Source organism: Cynara cardunculus, assembly GCF_001531365.2.
Source record: "Cynara cardunculus var. scolymus isolate 2C chromosome LG 1, CcrdV1, whole genome shotgun sequence".
Classification (NCBI taxonomy): domain Eukaryota; kingdom Viridiplantae; phylum Streptophyta; class Magnoliopsida; order Asterales; family Asteraceae; genus Cynara; species Cynara cardunculus.
This window is the reverse complement of record NC_037528.1, coordinates 31611480-31634686: the sequence shown is the minus strand read 5'-3', so window position 1 is coordinate 31634686 and position 23207 is coordinate 31611480. Positions and strand designations below refer to the sequence as shown.

Here is a 23207-nt window from a genome sequence, read left to right as displayed (position 1 = left end):
GTCAATGATTTACCGTTAAGTATAAGAGACTGAAACAATAATAAATATAAACTACAATAACAACAATGAGTTACAAACTACAAGACAAAAAACAATAATATATCATCAACTACAGGGACAAAAACCTTAATTTCAAAAACACAATAACAAAAATACAAAAGTTTCAACAAACCAAGGACCAAAAATGTAATTTACTTAACAACAAAAAAGTAAAATTAAAGGAGAAAACAAACGTGAGTGGCACGTGCAAAAATACCAAAACCAATCAAGAGAGAAAGAGATAACTTGCTACGGTGATGACTCTTTGTCTGTGGCATAGCTCACTCACTCCCCTCCCCCTCTTCGTCCGCTTTCAAGCTTCTCTCCTCTGTAATCCCGTTACCCCTTTTGCAGTCTCTCTCAAAGCCATCGGAAATTTGGGATTTTGAATGGTGGAAAAAGTTATCCGATGGGAGCTCAGAAGAGCGTCCATGCTGGCAAAGGTCTCTCTTGTTTTTTCCTTTTTCTCAATTGGATGTGCCTTTCCCTTCCTAATTTGCAGAAAAAGTGATTTAATCAGCACATATTGCCAGTAGAACCCTAGAAAATGTGCATCTTTTTATCACTCTTTGCATGCTGATTCGACGTTGAATGTGTGTGTTCTCTGTCTATTATGACCTTATGCTTTGTTTATTTGTTGCTATTTCATACAGCCAAGATAGACTTCAATGTTGATTTCACGCACAGACTATGTGCTGCTATGATGGTTCATTCTTTCAGGTTCTGGTTCTACTTTCCCTTTTTGATTAATTTTTTTTGAAATATATACCGCAAATGCAACAAATAAACTCACACACCCTACCCACCTATGGTGAGGTTTGAAACCCTGACCTCCTATCCCTTTTTGATTAATTGATGATTACACTGTGGGATTACCACTTCCTGTAATGCTATTACGCCTATTCTTGTCTGGCTGCCTGGATAAACGAGTAATTTTCCAACTCAAAGCTGATCAGCAACGAACAGAATTACCCATGTTAAAGAATTAATTCATATTTACCAGATGTCACACTAATGATCTTGCTAATATGCTCTCCTCCATGAGTTCCCATCTGCCTAACTTTTCCATTGAGGCATAAAAAGAATGATGGTATGAGTGTATGCCTACTGCACTCTGCAGCCTCTGCTTCAAAACCAATTGAATCTTGTTATTATAAATTCGAGTTGTCCTTTTAATATTTATTTGATTGGTCACCATATTGTTCTTGTTTGTTTTTTTGTTATTAAGCAGAAATTCAGACAGGGGCAGTCCGCTTTCACTGATTGTTGGGAGGTATGATGAGTGTTGTAGATGTTTTATTATCATTTCAGTTGTACCTATTTATTCGTAAACGAACTTGTGTCTTGCTGATAGCAACATGGCAACACACTTCATATTTACTAAAGATAAATAAATGTAAACAAGAATAGAAGACATTTCAAGTCTTTGGACAAAAAGTTGCATGCATTTTGTAATATATCTTTCCACAATCTCACCCTTTCTAATTTTGTAAATTTAGTCAATACATGCTATTTAAAACATTCCATCAGTTTCACAATTAGAGTCCCCTTTTTGTAATAGCACACTTACAATTTTCTTTATCTGCTTATATTTTTAGGGGACTATTCTTTGTGCAAACATAATTCTTTGTTTCATGTCAATCCAGGTTGCAACTTATGTATTTATTTCTTTTTGCAGTCTTTGCATAAAACACCCCAACTTATTTGGAAAGAGTGAGAAGCTTGATGTATTGTGGGATAAAGGGCTTTCAGATTCCAATATATTGATTGCCTATAGGAAGCCTAGGCCAGAATGGCTTGCTCAACATTCGTTTGTCATTCAGGTTTGTTATTATCTAAGATTGCTTTATGGACCAACAAGAGTGGTCAACACTTTATTCGAACTATGTGATCTTCTCGATTGTCTTTATAAGGACTTGTCTGGATCATGGTTGTTTTTTGTTGTAGGGTTATGTTTTAGATTTAAATTTGTGTCGTTTAACTTTACCCTCTTTTCAATTGGTTAGCAATTGCTGAATAAGACGTTGTTTAAGCTTCTCTTTTGATTCAAGGAGGTTCTTTGATCTAGCTATCAAAGTGTATAATGGGATCTTGAAGCGTTCTCATCAAGGATGTTGGGATGACTCCAAGTTTCCTTCTTTTCCTAATCTTGAAGCATTCCATTTTCCAACTAGAGTAGTCTTGCATGCTCCAATTGGCTATTTGCTGTTGCAAGATTAAGCCCATATCATTTGCCCCTTATTTCTTTGTTTTTTTTATGAATGGAGTTTCTCCGTTGTATGTTTCCGGAGATGAGGTTCAAGTAGTCTCGTCTATGGATGTTCGTCCTATATGCTATGTTTTTGAACGTGGTTGGGTCACATTGTAGTGATAAATGATCATGGCTTAAGTAATGTGTTTGCCCCTAAATGGGTTTGTGAGGTCATATACATGACTGATTGGATAGACTAGAAGGAAGAGCTTGTTCTTTTGTCTCGGTATTGTATGAGTGAGGTGTATAGGATGACTACTCATGGGTGGACTGATTTGGGTTATTGTGGCTTCAATGATTTTGTTGCCTTCTTGCTAGGTTGATGAGTCTGATGAGAGTCAATCGCTTAAAACTTACTCTCAACGCAAGAAGATGATTTAGGAGAAGGGATGTTATGTCTTTTTCAGTAAAATGTAGTTTCTAGAATGTCAGTATCGTCATCCATTGTTTTAAAAAAACAGTTGAGGCGCGCCTTGAAACGAGGCGGCCAAAACCGTATATGAGGCGCCGCCTCTCCCTACTTCAATGGGTCTTATGCCTTTTGTGGGTGGGGCACTGTGTGAGTCAGTGTGGCATTGAGGCAACACAGAGGTGGTATGACTGATTGCCTGGGGCTTGTGGGTGGATCTTATATTTAAATTGCAAGTGTATCTTATCATTATTTAAATAGACAGTGGGGCATGCTATCATTATTTAAAGGTGTTGAAGTATTGTAGTCGTATGAACACCTCACCAAAGGGTTTGGAAGTTTGATTAAATGGATGGGATTGCCATTGTTTGAAGCAACTTGGGAAGACTATGATATGTTGAAGTTCCAGTTTCCCTCTTTTCACATTGAGGACAAGGTGCAACTTTGGCATGCGAGTATTGATGAGAGTCAACCGCTTAAGACTTACTCTCGACGCAAGAAGATGACCTAGGAGAAGGGTTGTTATGTCTTTTTCAGTAAAAAGAAGTTTCTAGAATGTCAGTAGTGTCAGCTATAGTATAAATAAAGTTGTGAGTTGGTAGTGGAGATATGTGATAATGGAGAAGAAGTGGCTATGTAATTTGTGATAGTGGAGAAGTAATCACTTGACTTGGAGAAAGAATCACTTATTTTTCAGCGCATTATTGTTCAAATTTGATTCAATTGCAACGAATTGGATCAGAGTCTTTAATCTATATGACTTACTAGGGTAGGTTGTCGAATCCAACTTTTGACCTTGATGATGCCTTCAATTATGTTACTGACTTGCATGATCTCATAGCTTTGTGGCCAAGTTGGGGTTGGAGCTTTATTTTGATGAGTGCTTGTCTATGCTTTTGATGGATGAGATAAGGCCAGTCTTATGTTCAGGTCAACTGTCTTTGTCATGCTACCATCTGTCTTCTTGCATGCTAGGGTTGCTTTTCCAATGATAAGGTAGGTCGGCAAGATGCTAAGGTCAACCAAATGTTGAGGTTGGTCTTTTCGCATATGAGTTGGGTTGCCTATCAGGAGGTTGATTAAATTTTGACGTTAGATAGCAGCTAACATTAACTTGGTTTGTGATAAGGTCGAGCCTGCCTTTTCACCGATGAGCCTAATGTCAAGGTTAGTTCAACCTTTGCATGGATAGCCGAGGTCAGGTAGATGCTAATGCCACCACTCTAAGGTAGGCCTTGTTTTGTATGGTTCGGCTGGTGTATTCACACAAATGAATGATACTACCTCAACACCTTCCCAAATCGATTAAGTAAAATAGAGGTTTTGAGTGTTTAACACCTTCTAAGACGGGGTATGTGTAGGACTTTTCACTTCGTTCTACATAATTTGTTGACTTGATGATCAAGTTGGCGGTAGAGGAGTGATGAGGCTTAGCGCTCATTCCGGGAAGACTTGAGTCTAAGGAGTTTTGATGATTAGAGTCTTTCACGTGACTATTCTATGTGGGTCATGTTGGTCTTATGTTTCTCATCGATGATGTCCTCTACTTTGTTATCCCTTATCTCTAAGACCACAGGGAAGACTTGGGTCTAAACAGTTGCATACTGCTGTTATATTTCAGACCATTCTGCTTTATTTGAATGTTAAAAGTCAGAAGTGAAAATTGAAGCAAAAAAACCGTGACCACTTAAAAAAGAGCAATAGTGTTTTCAATTATTCTGATCAATTTTTAATGCTCTAAATAGCTCCTCTTCATTCTCAATGTTATAACAAATAATGGAGACGATCAAAAAGTTGAAAACATATAAGTGAAAACATTTAATTAAAATAGCTTTCAGAAATCTTTTTTCTTCTCTTGATTGGGATACATGCACAATTCATCTAGTTATCATCTTATATTAATTTACTTTGTTGACCAGCATTCTGTCTCGCCTGAGATTGGCATACATGGTGTGCCTGTTGACAACTTCTCCCGTACAGGAAGCGGTGGTGTCAACCTATGCCGCTTCTCTGCCGGCCTAGATCTAGATGAGCCCGGAAGTTCCAACTGGAGCAGCAAAACGAGTATAAAGTTTGAGGTAAAGTGAGCATATCGAGTATACTATGCCCTTTTGTTTTTCATACTTATTTTTCTTGTTCTATGTTCATCATTTGCTACTCTTTGTTCCTTCTACCTGTTTGCTCACACTCTTGCATAAGCCGGGGTCTTCGCATAAGCAATGCTCTACTCTTTGGGGTAGAGGTCGGGTACATCTCATCCCCTACGAGTAGGATTTATTGGCTTGGGCTGGTTTGGTTTTTACGGGTGTACTAAACCCTAAAGGTCAAAAGGATTAATAATCTTTAACTTTGAATTAATAGCTAAAGTTGATGTCAATTCTAGAATGAAATTGTTGTTGCATTTCTTACAAATAGATCTCAAATTTGTAATTGGAAATTAATTTGTTTGACCTCAGAAAGTTTGTCTTCCTATTCCTTTTTGAGCATGGAAAAATGTTTCAACTTAGTCATGTTGGTATGCAGCATGTCCGTCCAGTCAATGACGATGGCCACTCAATAACTAGAGATATTCATGGATTTACAGTGACTTCCAGGTATTTACGGCTTTTCTTAATGTGCTTTGACAAGTTTGCACACTGGCAGATGTCTCAAGATTCTTTTTGATGCAGCGGTAGTTGTCATGATAGTATGGTAGTACTGAAACAGGAGTCCAGATTCGCAAAGGCAAATGATCATAGTTTCACACGGGTTATTATCTTTCCTTATTATGTTGATATTAGTTACTCCCTCCATCCCGAAATAAGTGCCACATTTCTACTTTAGTTTATCCCAATATAAGTGTCCACATTTCTAGTTTAGTTTGTCCAAAAATAAATGTCTACTTTCAAAGTAAGTGCCTACTTTCTAATTCTAACCTTAATTATGAGACTAGAGGAAATTCATACTCTGTCTATTATTAAAGGTAAAATTGTCATTTATGTAATTAAAAAGTGTAATAGTTACACATTCCCAAAATTATGTGCCTTTTTCACTGTGGACATTTATTTTGGGGCAGAGGTGTATTTGTTATCTGAATCTATTGCTTGATTTTTATCAACGATAGTATGCCATTAATAATTTTTTTAAACTGTCGTATATTCAGTTTAGTCTACAAATAGAACAAGGGATTCCTCTTATGTCAAAGTGGTTAATCTTCAATCGGTTCAAGTTTGCCGCATCAAAGGGAGTTAGAGCAGGTCCTGGATTTCTCTTGGCTAGGTGAGGATTTTTCTTTGAGTGAAGGAAACTTACCAAATTGAGAACATGATACTAGAATTTAGGGCTGCAGGTGGATTGGGTTTGCTGGGTTGAAGGCATTTGAACAACCCAACCCAATGTTTGTGGTTTGAAAAATCTCAACCCAACCCAATCAAGCAAAACTACAACCCAACCCAACCTAAACCATGCGGGGCGGGTTGGGTTGGGTTGGGTTGGCCTGGTCGAAACTTTGGTACATCATTTACAATCTTGGTAAGCATTGGTGTTTAAACAAAGTAAAATTAAAATGAAAACATACAAAAAGGGCTAACAAACTCAAAGAAGTGGAAAATTCATGTAAATAAGAAAGTAAAATTACAGTTGAAATTGTAATATAGCTAATTATGAGTTGGTCTAAATGCATAATGTACATATATTAATTATGGACTCAACAATCATATTGAATCCCTTGTATAGAAAGGCATTAGGTTCAGTGGGTTGGTTTAGGTTCAAATTATCCCAACCCAATTCCAACCAAATAGATGCGGTTTGACCTAATTTTGTATGAACTATGTGTTGGGTTACCTCGGGTTGAGGTTTTTTGGGTTTTTCCAGGTTGGGTTTGCCGGGTTGGTCGGTTTTTTGAGCACCCCTACTAGAATTAGAGATGGTAATTTGAAAATATATAAAATGCTTTGCAAGATTACCAAATCCTTATAGGAGCTTAATTCAGAAAACTTCTATGTTCTCTTTGGTTTCTTTTCTTTTCATTTATATTCTTCAGTACTTTTTAGGGGTGTTCATCAACACCATTGAACTGCCTACACTGCATGGTTTAGAACTTTTGGGGTGCGGTTTGCATTTTTATCAATTGGCACTTTGCAGTGTGGTTTGTGGGTTTGATTTATTTGAAATCACCCTTTCAAACCGCACCTCATATATATACTATATGGCTTTAATCTTTAATTGAATTAATACATTTATTCATTATATATATGACTGTAATTTGTAGTTATTAAATCAATTTTTTTAATATGTATACATTATGTATTACTTTTTATTTTACCCTTCATATTTTAGTCTTTTGAGTTTTGACATTCCCACAATTTGTTTTATTCATTATTATGTCTTGGATTTGAACTTATTTAGTTTGTTTTGGACTGCTTTTTATTATGTATTTTCCTATTTGGGAGGTATTGGAACTTTTTATTGTATGGACAGTCAAAATTTATTTTGAACTTATAATTTTATAGTTATTGAGATTGAAATGCGTTAGGTGTAAACTGTGGTTTTTTGCGGTTTGAGGCATATGTGGTGCGGTTTGTGGTTTTCACCCTAAAGCGCACCGTGAACACCAGAGTAGTTCTTTTCTTGTTTTGTTAATTGCAGTTTCACACTTCATAACTTAAAGTGCTGTTTATCTCTCTCAAACTGTTTCTATGTGACAGCATTACAGGTGGTTCGATAGTAGGTGATATAGCTCCTTACCAAGCATTTGCAATCGGGGGACTTGGTAGTGTTCGAGGATATGGGGAGGGTGCCGTTGGATCTGGTAGATCTTGTCTGGTTGCTAACACTGAGCTGACATTCCCGATGGTATTTACCTATTACTTTTTCTCATATGAATATATGATATAAATAAGTTATGGTATTTTGTTTTCCTTTGTTTGTACCCCAAGCTTATCCTTAAATTTCATAATGTTTTCGCCCCAATATAATGCATGGTAATTGTTCCATTGTACTTCTTCACTCATGTCTATTAGTCCCCATGTTTTAGAAGTAGATAATACTTATATACAACAGATGAACTCACACACCCTCCTGACCTTTGACCCCCCGATATTTTCCAATTTGTTTTATAAACCTTAAAAGTAAATAGGATCAAACACTTGCCAAAAAGAGTAAATGTTTCACAAAAAGAGATGCAACATTTACTTTTTTGGCAAGTCCTTGATCCTATTTACTTCTTTTTGCATGTTAATCATTTCTTGAAATTCTCCGTTTTGCACACTTTTCACTAGCCGAGGTCTTTACGGGATCAATTGCCTCTACCCTTCTAGGGTAGAGGCCAGGTCTGTGTACATTCCCCCTTCCCCACCCCTTAGACCCTGCCTCCGGGTGGGATATACCGGGCTTGGTTTGGTAATGAAATCATTACTTGAAGTTAGTACCTTTGATTGTGGTCCACAAGTTTTTTTAAGGGGCATTTTAGACATCTTATCAATAAACATTTTCTTTATTATGTGTCAATGAGAGTATTTTCATAGTAAATGTTTTCGCATATCATTTAAGTCAATCAAAATGTTACTTATCGTGTAGCCACTAGCCGTAGCATGGTTGGAGTTGGACAATGATTAAAATTGGTACCATGGTAAAATCACAAGCCAAAGTAAATTACATTTATGATATTCTTGTCTACTAGTAAACTCACGGAGAATTAGTTTTGGACCCATTGCACCTTTGAAAAACACGAGCCTTCCCAAATGATTGGGACACTCGGTGAGTGTCAGCGTATTTATTCATTTGATGGTTCCTTGTCTTCTATTCCAGTACCCAAGTAAGACGAGTTTATAGGATATGTATACCCAATTGGATTGCCATTCTTTAGTATCTGGTCTATATCCCATTCCGAAGTTGAGTGAATTTAGGGTAAATCAGCCAGAGAACAACTTTGTTGTGTGTTCTCAATTAAATCTTATACATAATGAATGAATCCTTCCCTCCCTGATTCGTGCTATTTTATGCTAACAGAATACAGATCTCTACCACTAGGATAAAGCCATCCTGTCCTATACAAAAACAATTGAACTATTTATTTCGTCCTACTAAAACATTGTCGTATCATTGCCATCCTCTTCAGACAATCCTTGACCTCAAGGATTATAATTTGCCCATATGTCAATGGAAGGAACCTGCTCTGTAGATTATGAAATTCCTCCCATGTACTGTCGTCAATCTTCAAATTAGACTACTGGACAAGCACCTCGGAAGTAGCTTTATTGTTTATGTGGACCATCCTTTTATTCCAAATCTTTTTGTCCAAAATCTTTAAAGGGACATGGTTAAATTCCCCACTTTCTGTCACCTGAGGTGAGGTAATGTTACTGCTGCCGTGTGGGTCCCCAGTTTCTTTTTTAGTAGGGATACATGGAAGACATTGTGTACTTCAGAAGTGGGAGGCAATTCCAGTTTGTAGGCTATTTCTCGTATTTTTTCTGAGACTCTAAACGGTCCATAATACCTCGCAGACAACTTATGAAAGGCCCTCCTGTTGACGAATGTTGTCTGTAAGGTTGAAGTTTCAGGTAGACCCAACCTCCAACCATAAATTTCCTTTCACTTCTGTGTTTATCAGCTTGTACCTTCATCCTCTGTTGAGCTCTCTTCAAATTATCCCTCGAGAGTCTTACCATTGTTTCTTTTTCTCTGAGTAAAGCATCGAGAACTTGGTTAGGGGAGTCCTTTAATGGTAGTGAATGTAGTTAGGAGGTGGTTGGCCCAAATAGTTCTTAGTGGAATGATGTATTGTACCAATATTGGGCCATAGGTAACCATTTAAACCATGAGGGTGAATCCAAAGTGAAGCACTGTAGAATGTTTCCAAGCACCTGTTGAGAACTTTTGTCTGGCCGTCTGACTGCGGGTGGTATGCAGTGGAAAAAGCAAGGGTTGTACCATGCGCCCTAAAAAGTTACTTCCAGAAGCTACTCAAGAAAAGGGGGTCTCTGTTCGAGATGATTTTCGTGGGCATGCCGTACAATTTAGAAATCTGATCCAGAAAGTTTTGATTAACGATAGCCATGGTGTAAGGATGCTTCAAACCGAAATCAACCACTACCAGGATAGTGGTATTACCCTTGTGATTTCGGTAACCCTTTGATAAAATCCATGGAAACAACTTCCCATAACTTCTTTGGAATTTCCAGCGGCTGCAGTAACCCTCGAAACGTGTCATATTTACTCCGCTGACAGATTTGACATTCCCTTACGAAAATTCCGGATATCTGCTTGTAGACCCTTCCAATACACAGTGCTGATCATTCTCAGATTCGTGCTGTGTACCCCTGAATAACCACCCATAAAACTAGCATGGAGTAACTCTCATAATTCTTGTTCGAGAGCTGAATCATTCCCGACTACCAACCTGCCTTCCCATAGAAGACAACCATCCTCTGTCGAATAATTTGGAGTACTAGACGGATTTTCTTTTAATGCATCTATTAACCCTTGTAGTTTACCATCCATAGATACACTTTGCCCAATTCTGTCCCTTCAGCCCGTGAACACACTCGAGATAGCTCGGCAAGTGGTTAAGGGAGCTGCTGAATTTTTCCTGGATGGAGCATCTGCTACAGTATTCTCCGACTCTTTAGGATATTGGATTGTATATTGGAGACCAATCAACTTGCTAAGCCACTTTTCAAGGGTTGGGTTGCATTCCTTCTGTTCCAGCAGGTGTTTAAGAGGTTGGTGGTCGGTTTTGATGATATATAGTCTGCCCAAAGGGTATCCCCTCCATCTTTGAATGGCCGCCACTATAGCTAAGGGTTCTCTCCTAAGTGGTCCTGCTGAAAAAAGCGATGGGGTTCCTTTTTTGGGTGAGTATAGCTCCAATTCCAATCCCAGATGCATCCTTCTCGATGGCAAACGACTCTTCAAAGTTTGCTTGTGCTAAAACCGGTGTATGAGCCATGGCGTTCTTTAGTTCATAGAAGGCTTTGTCAGCTTCCAAACTCCAACCGAGAGCTCCCTTCTTTAATAAATTGATGAGGGGTGTAGCCACTTTTCTGTAATCCTTAATGAATCTTCTATAGTATCCGGTTAAACCAAGGAATCCTCACAATTCCTTAATGTTTTGGGGTGTAGGACAGTTCAGCATATCCTTGATTTTCTTAGGATCAGCCTTTACTCCTTCCACACAGATCACATGCCCAAGATAATCAACTTTGAGTGTGGCAAAGGTCCATTTAGATAGCTTGGCATTAGTGATTGGCTTCGAAGTGTTGCTAGTGTTGCCCAGATGTTTAAGATATTTGGCCCAACTGCTGCTGTAAATGAGTATGTCATCAAAGAAAACTAGAACAAACTTCCCGAGGAGTGGCTTGAAAACAAAGTTCATAATGTTTTGAAATGTGGCCGGGGCATTTGACAATCCAGAGTCATCACCATGAACTCGTACAGTCCCTCATGAGTTCGGAATGCTGTTTTCCGAATATCGCCCTTGTTCATTCTAATTTGATGATATCCGCTTCTTTAATCCAGTTTAGGAAAAAGCGAGCTCCATGTAATTCATCAGTCAGTTCTTCGACAATGGGAGTTGGAAACTGATTTTTATTGTTGATTGGTTTAGCCTTCGATAATCCACTCAGAATCTCCAACTGCCATTTTTTTATTATTAGTTAATACCACGGGTGAAACGAATTCACTATTGCTGGGTTTGATTACACCGCTATCAAACATTTCTTGTACTAGCCCTTCCATGACATCTTTCTGCAGAATCTCGTATAGGTATGCTTTTAAATTCACTGGATTGCTTGCCCCTTAACAACGTGATTGAATGATCGAGATCTCTTTTAGGTGGCAAACACTTGGGGGTATTGAAGACATCATTGAATTCATCGAGTTATTCGAGTAGACCTTCTAATTCTCTTCTTTGTTGGTCTTTCAAAGTTTTCAAACACGAGTCATCGAGTGCAACTGACCAAAATTGGGATAACCTTTGTGGAGAATCAATCGAGTACAATTGATCGACTGAAAATTCAGCTCCATGTTTCCCTTCGTTCAATTCTTCTACTGCCCTCCTGGTTCCCTTCCATTTAAATTGTATGTTCCTGTCTTTTATACGTAATATTTTTATATATTATGTATATAAATACCAATTTTACGTTTAAACAACATATAATGCTAAAATATTATTACCCAAATTTTAATTGTTGCATTAGTATAAGGGTAACATAAAACACGTAGTTCAAACGCAAATATATCAATTACAATACTTAATAATTGAAGTTCATATAATCACGTCGTTATATCAACAAAGTTTCCCACGAACAACCAAATCAATAATGTACATCTTTTACAAGTTTTCATCATGGAAGATTGATTATGTTTGTACATTGTATACACTCATTGGGTTTCTCACTATATTATTATACTTGGTGTATATATATATATATATATACATACATACTGATATATCTGGACGATATGGTCAAGTTTACCAGAGAAGACAATTAAGGCAACAAAGTTAAGAATGGAAGATAATCTCCTAATTTAAGCATTTCGGTTATTTCTTTTATGGGCANATAAATATGGTGCTCCATTGTTTCTTGTACATTCATTCAATCAATTAAGAGAGTCTTTGACTTTTGTGGAGATTACCTGTTCTCGAATTCAGGCATTTCTCGGGTCCTAACCCCAGGGTTGGATTCGGTTCGTATCAATTGGTATCAGAGCGACGATTCTGACACCAATATCGTTATTGGGTACTGTTCACGCTACACTATTCACATTACTGCTCACGACGCTAGTTCGGGTCTGCGAGATGGGTTCAAAACTCAACAACACTGATCGGATCGGCCTTTTTGAGACCGAAGTGGCTAGGGTGCGGGAGGAGGCAGAGGCCAACCATACCGAAATCGCTATGCAATTTCAGGAGATTTTGAAAGCAATCAGTGATTTGAACGGAGACCCAAGAAGGAAGAACAACAAGAAGAAGGAACCGATGAGTGATTCAGACTCTTCGGTTGATGACGATGAGTCGGTGGGGTCAAAGAAGAACAATTCGGGGGTGAAAAACAGGGACCCATTGCGTGATTGTTGCAAGATCAAGAAGCCGATCTTTGAGGGTAACGATGCGTATGGGTGGATTTATCGTATTGAATGGTACTTTGAGGTGCAAGGGATCGAAGGGAAGGACSGGTTGAGAGCGGCTGCCCTGTGCATGGACGGGCCAGCACTCGCATGGTACCGTTGGGTGGAAGCAAGGTCACCTTGTCGTTCATGGAAAAGCTAAAACAAAAGCTTCTGGTTCGTTTTCAGCCATCTTATGAAGGAAGTCTTTACGAGCAGTTTCTTGCTATTCATCAGGTGGGGACGGCTCGTGACTATGTGAGCGAGTTCGAGAAGCTAGCCGGCCAGATACTTGATCTTCCAGAGCAAGTATTAGAGGGTACGTTTATCAAGGGATTGAAGCCGGACTTGAGATCGGCGGTGAGAGTGATGGAACCCGAGAGCCTCGCCAGGGCAATGAGGGCGGCTGTGATTATCGATGAGAATAAGGGTAATGTGACCCCTAAGGCACGTACCGGAGGCTTCAACCAATTCAAAGCAAGCAACACGGTAACACCGGTAGTGACAACCGGCAAGGAGGGTACCACGATTAACACTGGGCAATTTAAAAGGCTAACAGAGGCGGAGTTTGCGGATAAGCGTGCTAAGGGTCTTTGTTTTAGGTGTGACGGGAAATTTGCACCGGGACATCGATGCCCGAGCTAAACTTTGCAGGTATTGATCGTTGACGAGGAGGATACTCATAGTGAATCCGAGGAGGAGGGAGATGGTCATGCTCACTTGGATTCTGTGGAGGTGTCACTTAATTCGGTTAGCGGCTTAACCCCGCCACACACCATGAAAGTGAATGGGGATATCGRAGGAACACAGGTGACAGTGTTGATCGATAGTGGGGCCATTCACAACTTCATCTCCAATCACATAGTGGCAAGGCTAGGTATGGAAATCTCACAAACAGGTTCGGTTAAGGTACGACTGTGGAATGGTATGGTGGACCGAAGTCGAGGAATGTGTCACAAGGTGGTTCTGAGCTTACCAGAGCTGCAGATAGTGGAGGATTTCTTTCCACTTGACCTTGGCGGTTCCGATTTGATTCTGGGAATCGCGTGGTTACAGAAACTGGGCGATATGACAGTTAACTGGCGGGAGCTTAGGATGCAGTTTTGGGACGGAGAAAGGCAAGTTAATATATTAGGTGACCCCAGCCTGTCAAGATCAGAGGCGTCATGCAAAACTCTTCACAAGCTGCTACAACAAGAGGTAACGAGTTTTTTGTTACATTTGAACATTCAAGAAAATAAAACAACTTCACTCTCTCCAATACCCACGCCTGTTGAGTCCTTACTCAAGGCTTTTGGTGATATTTTTGAGTTGCCAAAAGGGTTACCCCCACCCCGCAGTCATGAGCACGCTATAACTCTTCGGGCCGATACCGCTCCGATTAGCGTCCGACCTTACCGTTATCCGCATATCCAAGAAGGATGAAATAGAAAGATTGGTGAGAGAAATGCTGGATGCGGGTGTGATTCAACCAAGTACCAGCCCATTCTCAAGTCCTGTTCTCATGGTCAAAAAGAAAGACGGGAGTTGGAGATTTTGTGTGGACTATCGGGTTCTCAACAAAGCCACGATTCTCGATAAGTTTCCCATACCAGTAATTAACGAACTTTTAGATAAACTACACGGAGCTACTGTATTTTCTAAACTCGATCTGAGAACCGGGTACCACCAAATTAGAATGAAAACTAGCGACATTCCTAAAACAACCTTCCGAACACATGAGGGCCATTATGAATTCCGGGTTATGCCCTTCGGGTTAACCAACGCACCGGCCACTTTCTGGTCTTTGATGAATAAGGTGTTCGGACCTTTTTTAAGACGCTTTATACTGGTGTTTTTTTATGACATTCTGATATATAGCAAAACCGAAAACGAGCATGTAGAACATCTCGAAACAGCCTTGCGTGTACTACAAGAAAACCAGTTATACGCAAACCGGAAAAAATGCACTTTTTGGCAACAACAGGTGGAGTATTTAGGACACATCGTGTCCAATGAGGGGGTTTCGGCAGACCCGTCTAAAATCGAAGCAATGCTGCAATGGCCCGTACCAAAAACGCTTCGGGAACTTCGTGGGTTTCTCTACTTGACTGGATATTATCGCAAGTTCGTAAAAAATTATGGCAAGATTGCATGGCCTCTCACCGACCAACTCAAAAAAGATAACTTTCATTGGAATGATGAAGCAACAAAGGCATTTCATCAACTCCAGTCCGCTATGACCCAAGTGCCTGTGTTGGCTTTACCCGATTTTGACAAAGAATTCGTTGTCGAAACGGACGCATCGGGTTTTGGGTTGGGTGCTGTGTTAATGCAGGAGGGGCGACCGTTAGCATTTTTCAGCCATGTTTTGGGAACCCGTGCACGATTGAAATCGGTTTATGAGAGGGAGTTGATGGCGATCGTAATGGCAATTCAGAAATGGAGACCGTACTTACTGGGTCGCTAATTTTTAGTGAAAACGGACCAACGCAGCCTTAAATACCTTCTCGAACAGCGCACAGTTACCGAAGAATACCAGAAGTGGTTGTGTAAACTCTTAGGATACAATTTTGACATCGTGTACCATCCTGGCAAGGAAAATAGTGCGGCAGATGCTCTTTCACGCAAACCAGCTGAGGCACAACTAACCGTGTTGACCGCTTTGTGGAAAGTTGACTGGAATGGGTTAAAGAGACATAGAGGACGATGCGGAAATTCAAAGTCTGAAACGTAAAATTGTCGAGGGTGAGTCGATTCTGGAGGGGTACACCATTGACGGTGGGAATCTCCTGTTTAAAGGTCGGCTAGTGTTACCGAAAAATTCGGGGTGGATTCCAGTGTTGTGTCGCAAGTTCCATAACAGCATGATTGGCGATCACTCCGGTGTGCAAAAGACGTATAAGCGAATGGCCCGTGAGGTGTATTGGGTGGGCATGAAAGGCGACGTCACTAGATTTGTAGCCGAATGTGACGTATGCTAGCGACAAAAATACTCAACTATAGCACCTAGTGGATTACTACAACCGTTGGCCTTACCCACAACAGGATGGTCGGAATTGACCATGGATTTTATCGACGGGTTGCCCATCTCAGAGGGGTTCACAGTCATCTTTGTTGTGGTGGATAGGCTCAGCAAATATGCTCATTTCATTCCTCTAAAATACCCGTACACGGCATCGATGGTGGCAGCAATTTTCATCAAGGAGGTGGTCAGGTTGCACGGCGTACCTGAGTCAATTGTTTCAGACCGAGACAAGGTCTTCTTGAGTAATTTCTGGAAGGAACTATTCAGATTGCTGGGCACTACACTCAAGAGGAGTATGGCGTACCACCCGCAGACGGATGGACAGACTGAGGTGGTCAACCGATGTATTGAAACTTACTTACGTTGTTTTGTTGCAGATACACCAAAAAAATGGGTCACGTGGCTTCCCTGGGCTGAGTATTCGTACAATACATGTTTCCATACGTCCACCAAAACTACCCCTTTCCGCGTGTTATATGGTCGTGACCCACCCCATCTGTTGCATTATGGAAGTGTGCCAACTCCAGTTAGTACGGTTGACCAATACTTACTTGAACGTGATCAAGTCTTGCAGGAGTTACGAGGTTATTTGCTTCGCGCACAACAACTGATGAAGACACGGGCTGATGAGCATAGGCATGATGCTCAATTTGCAGTAGGGGATTGGGCTTATTTGAAGCTGAAACCGTACCGCCAGCGTTCAGTAGCTAGACGCCGAAATGAGAAGTTGGCCCCGCGGTTTTTTGGACCTTTTGAGGTTCTGGAAAAAATTGGTAAGGTTGCATACCGTCTGAAGTTACCAGCATCCGCCCGAATCCATGACGTGTTCCACGTGTCTCAATTGCGGAAGGCCATAGGCAATCGAGTGGCGGCGCCCCAGCTACCAGCAACACTAACAGAGGAGATGGAAGTTTTACTACAGCCGGATCGGGTGGAAGGAGTTCGTGACGGAATTGGGGGGCAGGAAGTCTTGATACGTTGGACGGACTTGCCTGCGTACGAGGCAACTTGGGAGCCGCTCGAAGCTATCAACCGCCAGTTCCTTGATTTCCACCTTGAGGACAAGGTGGTAGTTTGGCGGGGAAGTAATGATATACCTGGACGATATGGTCAAGTTTTCCAGAGAAGACAATTAAGGCAACAAAGTTAAGAATGGAAGATAATCTCCTAATTTAAGCATTTCGGTTATTTCTTTTATGGGCAGAATAATTTCTTCTTTTTTAGAGGTTTCCTTGTTAGCGGAACTCTATAAATATGGTGCTCCATTGTTTCTTGTACATTCATTCAATCAATTAAGAGAGTCTTTGACTTTTGTGGAGATTACCTGTTCTCGAATTCAGGCACTTCTCGGTTCCTAACCCCAGGGTTGGATTTGGTTCGTATCACATACATAGAAATATATAATTAATACTCGGGTTGGGGATTAAGGGTATCCCCATACCCGGTTTATACGTTCGGAGATTCCCCATTGGCGGTCAACTCGGGGATTCCTCGGTCAAACCGGGGCTGGTATCGCTTTCCTAGTCGGGTGCGGTTTCTTTTTGCCATCCCTAATTCCATACCCCCAATGGACATTGCAAAGAAGTGAACGCTGAATTCGACTCCTTGAATAACCCATTTCAGCTCTTTAACAACATACTAAACTGATAATTTGGACCCATCAGCCACCACTACGTTCATTGTCTTGACAGGAATTAGTGTGAAACCTAGCCTGTTACCTTGGTTTAGGTCAATGAAATTGGGAGGGCTACCACTATCTACCAACATAGTCACAAAATGTTTCCTCACCATCTGACTGTAATGCGTGCATATGCGAGGAGCCAAGCAAGGCATAAATTGATATGATACGTCTTTATTTCCTACAAAATTGTCGTCTGTTGGGAACTCTCCCTCAACGGCACCGGTTTCTGTTGATTCCCTGCAACTTCTGGATAAATAAGCATGTAGAACCTCCCGTTTGTCCTGGCACATACTTTTCGTTGCAATACAAACATTGATTGCTTTTTCTTTTTTCATCGTATTCCTTTCTGGTCAGCTGTTTAAACTGGGTAGGCTTGCTGTTTAGGATTCAATGATGGGTTGTTTTGGGCTCTGGGAAGAGGTTTATGTGTAAAAGGGGGTGGTAGTGTTCTTGGCTGGTAATAGGATGGATTATTCTGGGATGTTGTTGGGAAAAATTTAGGAGCAGGAAGCAAGGTGGGTGCAGGGAAGTTGAGTTTATTTTGATCTGCCGTCTTCGGGTTACTTGGCAAATCATTGTTTGGGTTTTGTCTTGTATTTTTGCTAGTTTCATAGCTTGGTTTATGGTTTGTGGGTTGAGTAGCTGAATGGTGTGGAATATTTCATTTGGAAGTCTTAAATATAGATCTAACATCAATTCGGGAGGTTAATTTCAAGTTCCTGAGTTCTATTAACTGTTTAGAAACTATACCTTCCACAAATTGATCTTGGAGTTCTTCTAAATATTGTTTCTAACTGATGTTTTTTCCCACTGTCTCCTTCATAAACCCCTGATGCCACTGCAGTGCCCTCCCTTTCAGCTGATCTTCTTATTTTCTGGTGTTTCATCCTATTCAAAGAACTGGCTACATTTGTACTGCCAGTCTTTAAATCCATCACCAGCGAATGAGGGAAACTCCAATTTGGTCATATGGTTTACGAGTTGGTAGCCTTGCTTCGAATTCGGGGGTGGTATGACACCGGAAAAGTCCCCTTGGGAATACAGAGATTGGAGTTCTGGTCCTTTGTTCTTTCTGCTGTGTGTAATTGATGAGTAAGAACTTAACCCCTTCCGCTAACTCCAGCAGTCCCTTCATACTCTCTTGCATACCCCTTTCAATTCCGTCATGCTGTTGTGGAGAAGCTTGAGGGATTCATCATGAGCAGCTAATCACTGATAGACTACTTCATACTTATCCATTAATTGAGCGTTGGTGAGTCGGACCATCAACTTCGGGTGCATGAGAAGGGCCCTGATACCAATGATAAGCCAAGCTTGAATCCATGGTGGATTTAGGGTAAACCCTAGTGTTCTCTGCTGTGTCTTTTCAATTAAATCTTATATGTAATAAATGATGTTTTATGCTAACATAATACAGATCTCTACCACTAGGAACGAGTCTAGACCTAATCTTATATTTTAATTTGTTCATTCGGATCTCTTGCATTTTGGTACTCAATTTGGTAATCATGTTACAGTCCTTTGAAGTGATGAAGCAAATGAACACTTATCACATGGTTTTACCAATTCTTTTTAATACTAATTGAATATTGCCTTAGTCAGTGCATCTCAATACCATGGTGTTCATTAGTGCAAAAGTTGACTTCCCAAAAGTGACGGAATGTGCCTCTTTGATCTTGTTTGGATGGCCGGGGATGTTGGTGCCAGCTTACACGCACCTTGACTAATCTCATGGGGCCTGAACCTACAGCCAGGAAAACCCTCCAGTGACCCTGAGAGGACTTGAACCGCTGACATCTCGGAAACAAACCCAAAGCCTTGCGAAATTAGTGATAGTGCATTAAACATTGCTTCTTGGGGGTAGAGGACAAGTCTGGATACATCGCCACCCCAGACCTGCTTTCAAGTGGAATTTACTAGGCCGGGTTGGTTTGGTTTGGTTTGCATTAAACATGGTCTTTTCGAGAGAAAAAAGCAATGTAACTTTAGGGTAGGCCATGATGAATCATTCTTTGTGTTCTTACCGTATAGCTAAATTGGTAAATAAAGGCTAGGCCATGGTAAATACCATAGGGAAAACAAAGTGAAGAAAATTAAAGGGATGTTCTTTTTGAAGTATATCATATTTATATACCTTAAATAGAACAAATAAACCCACTCACCCTCCTCACCTTTGGTGAGCTTTGAACCCTTGACCTCCTAGAAGGCCAAAGGCCTTTTAGTAAAACTAAAGGGATGTTTCTGTTATGCTTCTTCACAACCACTTGGTTTACGAGTCTTGACAGTTGTGGTTTCGTACATTTTCTTAATCACTAATTTGATGAACCATTGTTTACTCCTTGATTTAAGATACACATTCACTTTCATCTCAAGTGTAAAGTATTGGCTTGTGTTACCAGAATCAGATGCTTGATGGTGCGCTCTTCTGTGATGTTGGAAGTGATTTGGGTTCAGGTCGATATGTTCCCGGTTAGTTTTCCATTCCTGTTTTTTATGTTTCACTGTAACTACTCTTTTCTTTTAATGTTGCTTATCGTCGTTTTTTCCAACCTGGTCCGAAATTCTTTGTTTTTCTTGTCAAGACTATTTTGTTTACATTTTTTCACAAGTCAGGGGTCTTCGTGGAAATAGTTGCTCTACTCTTTATGGGTAGAAAACAATTTTGCATATATCACACCCCCAGAACCACATTCAAGTGGGATATACGGTTAAGTGACTTCATTCATTATTTATAGGAAACCCGGGTCTAAGATATGGTAAACCGGGAGCCGGAGCTGGTGTTGGATGTGGAGTCCGGTTCAAGTTCCCTATGGGCCACTTTCAAGTCGACTATGCGCTCAATGCCTATCAACAGAGGACCATCTATTTTGGATTCAGCAATGTTGCTTCTTGATTCATTCACCCTTTTATGCCTTTGGTTCATTTGGAGGATCATTTATGGTCAAATCTTGGAAAAATGGGTCAAAGTCAACAAATTTTGTTTGGTCAAAATCTTATTAATTTACTGTAAATACCACATTTATTTATTTATTATCAAGGGTAAAATGCAACAAAATGGTTTAATACCTATTTTGTGTAACGAATCGGTTTTTTTCACAATCCATGAAAAAACCTGAGTCTTTTTCGTACCCAATTTGATGGATAAACTACTCATCCGAATAATATTCGATGTACCCATTCTGATTAAAAAAAACCTACTCATCTTTTAACAATGTGCAAGTTGTTAATGGAATTGTGAAAAACTCCCGACCCATCTTGTAACAATGTCTAAGTTGTTAACGGAATTGTGAAAAAACCCGTACCCATCTTGTAACAATGTCTAAGTTAATCGAATTGTGAAAAAAACCCGTACCCATCTTGTAACAATTGTCTAAGGGTGCGTTTGGTTCATTTGTTGGAATAGGAATGAAAATGGGAATTAATATATTAGGAAATAGGAATGAATATATTCATTACATTATTTTATATTCCATTATATTTCTTTATATTGTTGATGTTTGTTTGACGAAGGTATTATCAAACAAGACATTCACCAACAACATCTATATAGTTGAAGGGATCTGCATCTTTACACCAAAAAAAGTCTATCTCCATCTCCAATACATCAGCACATAGCATCCATCAGCACCTARCATCCAACAGCAATACTTTTCCATCATCAATACATTATCTYCATTMTTTATCATAAAAAGTCTATCTCCATCTCCAAGCTACCAACAGCACATAGCATCCATGATTTCTCTCTTTCTCAGAAAACCCTAACCGAGTAGAAGAGAAACCATCCCTTATTTCTTTCTTCATCAGAAAACCTTGAACCGAGTATAACGAAAACCGGAACAGAGATGTTATCTATGTGAAAATCGGAGGAAATAAACAAATCTATGTGAAAATCGGAGGAAATAAACAAATCGATGTGATAAATCAAATCGAAATCTTCGATCCGATGGAGAAAACCGAGTTCSCCYTTTTTGATYGAGATGGAGAAAACCSTAACTGAAATGGAGATTAATCTTCGAAAAACTTGATCGTCAAACAAGATTTGTATCAGATCTGAGGTGTAGGAAGAGATAGATGGAGAAATGGTAAGGGAGAAGAAGATACCTTGAGGAGGATAAGGGGAGACGATGGTAAGGGAGAAGAAGATACCTTGAGGAGGATAAGGGGAGAACAAGATTTCTATTCCCCCCAAATTGGGGAGGAATGGTTTTTAATAAAATCTATTATAATGATTAATTAATTATCTATTACCAAACACCATTTTTCATTCCATTTCCATTCCTTGTTTGAAACAAACACAATCAAAGATTATCATTTTCATTCATTACCCTTTAATACACCTAACCAAACACCCCCTAAGTTGTTAATCGAATTGTGAAACTTGTTACGTCGATTACCATGTCTATTATGGTTTCATTAATTTTTTTAATAACTCAAGATTTTTAAAATCACCTTTTTATTTATTAACCTGGATATCCAACCCGCTATGGGAGTAGACTAATCCTAGGACGACCACCTGCTTTGTAGATAGCTTGGAGTCACCGCATTTGAACCTCCGTGGCCACAAGGGGATTTTTATTCCTTCTTGGATTTGAACCTGAGACCTCCTGGTACTTTTGACCTTTGGAGCCAAGCTCAAACCAATCAGACATCACCCTTGTGGTTAAAAGATCACCTTTTATGTTTATGTAGGCTGAAAAACGGTTTAATTGGTAAGATGGGTACAAAATAGTAAATTTTAACAGTCTGGTTCATCGATGAACAATAAAAGAATTTGTTATATTAAATTGAAATTAAATCAAACTTTGTTATATTTGACACGTTTTGTTTAAGGGTGTTTGCGATGAGTGCACTTTAAAGTTAGAACTGCAAACCAAACTGCAAGCACTGTTTGAACACTTATTCAAACAACGTATGACTCAAACTGCAAAATACCGTACAATATGGTTTATGCAGTTTGAATTTATGTATGATGCATACAAAATTCATACTTGATAAAGGACAAAAAGTCATAGTTATAACACTAGTGGAAATACTCAACATAATTAAGTCTAAATTCAATCCAACATCTAAAACACCTAATAAATAACTAACTTGGGAGCCACGTGTCCTGTTTCTGTGTGACGGTTATTGGTATTTTCTGCCTAAACATGTATCTAGACATAATTTTCACTTATGGTTCAAATAGGTCTATTTAATTGACATTTGTCCATCTAAACATTTATTTTCCCATTATCGTGATTTTACTGATTTCCTTATTACGTGGACGTCGTCCTTCTAGAGTTTTGTTTAATTCTGGCTGGTACAGACTTCTCTCACATATTCGGCGACGTGTTGCCATAGTTAGGAAAACCGACATTGATATGTTCTCTCCCGTACTTGTAAGACAAGTCTGATTACGTGTTTCCAGATTTCAGTCGCACAGTAGTCAGACTTATAAGTGTTATTCCCTAGAGTTGGGAAATAAACCATATGATTTTACCCAGAGTTTGCAATACAATTATGTGATGTGATTCCAGACTTTGTCATCTGATTAACACTGATTAACACAGACTATTTTCAACTATAAGTCAGCTTTGGTGATGTGATTCAAAACTTCAAAGTCTGTTTTAATATGGACTTATTTCCAAGACTAAGAAGAAATCTCTGATATGTTTTCTCCACATGAAACAACTCTGGTCATGTCAACTCACATCTCTGTTGATCTACTTCCAGAGTTTCAAAGTATGGCTGC

The 23207-nt window shown here is 39.6% G+C and overlaps 1 protein-coding gene across 1 annotated transcript; it reads left to right on the top strand.

Moving 5' to 3' along the window:
• Positions 1-324: 324 nt before the first annotated feature.
• Positions 325-20545, top strand: LOC112502602 (outer envelope protein 80, chloroplastic). The gene is made up of 11 exons (XM_025106557.1): positions 325-482; positions 693-759; positions 1271-1312; positions 1718-1862; positions 4619-4777; positions 5223-5293; positions 5369-5447; positions 5842-5957; positions 7385-7532; positions 19876-19945; positions 20212-20545. The coding sequence occupies exons 1-11, from the start codon at positions 449-451 to the stop codon at positions 20367-20369; spliced, it is 1089 nt and encodes a 362-aa protein (XP_024962325.1). The 5' UTR covers positions 325-448; the 3' UTR covers positions 20370-20545.
• The last annotated feature ends 2662 nt before the right edge of the window (positions 20546-23207 follow it).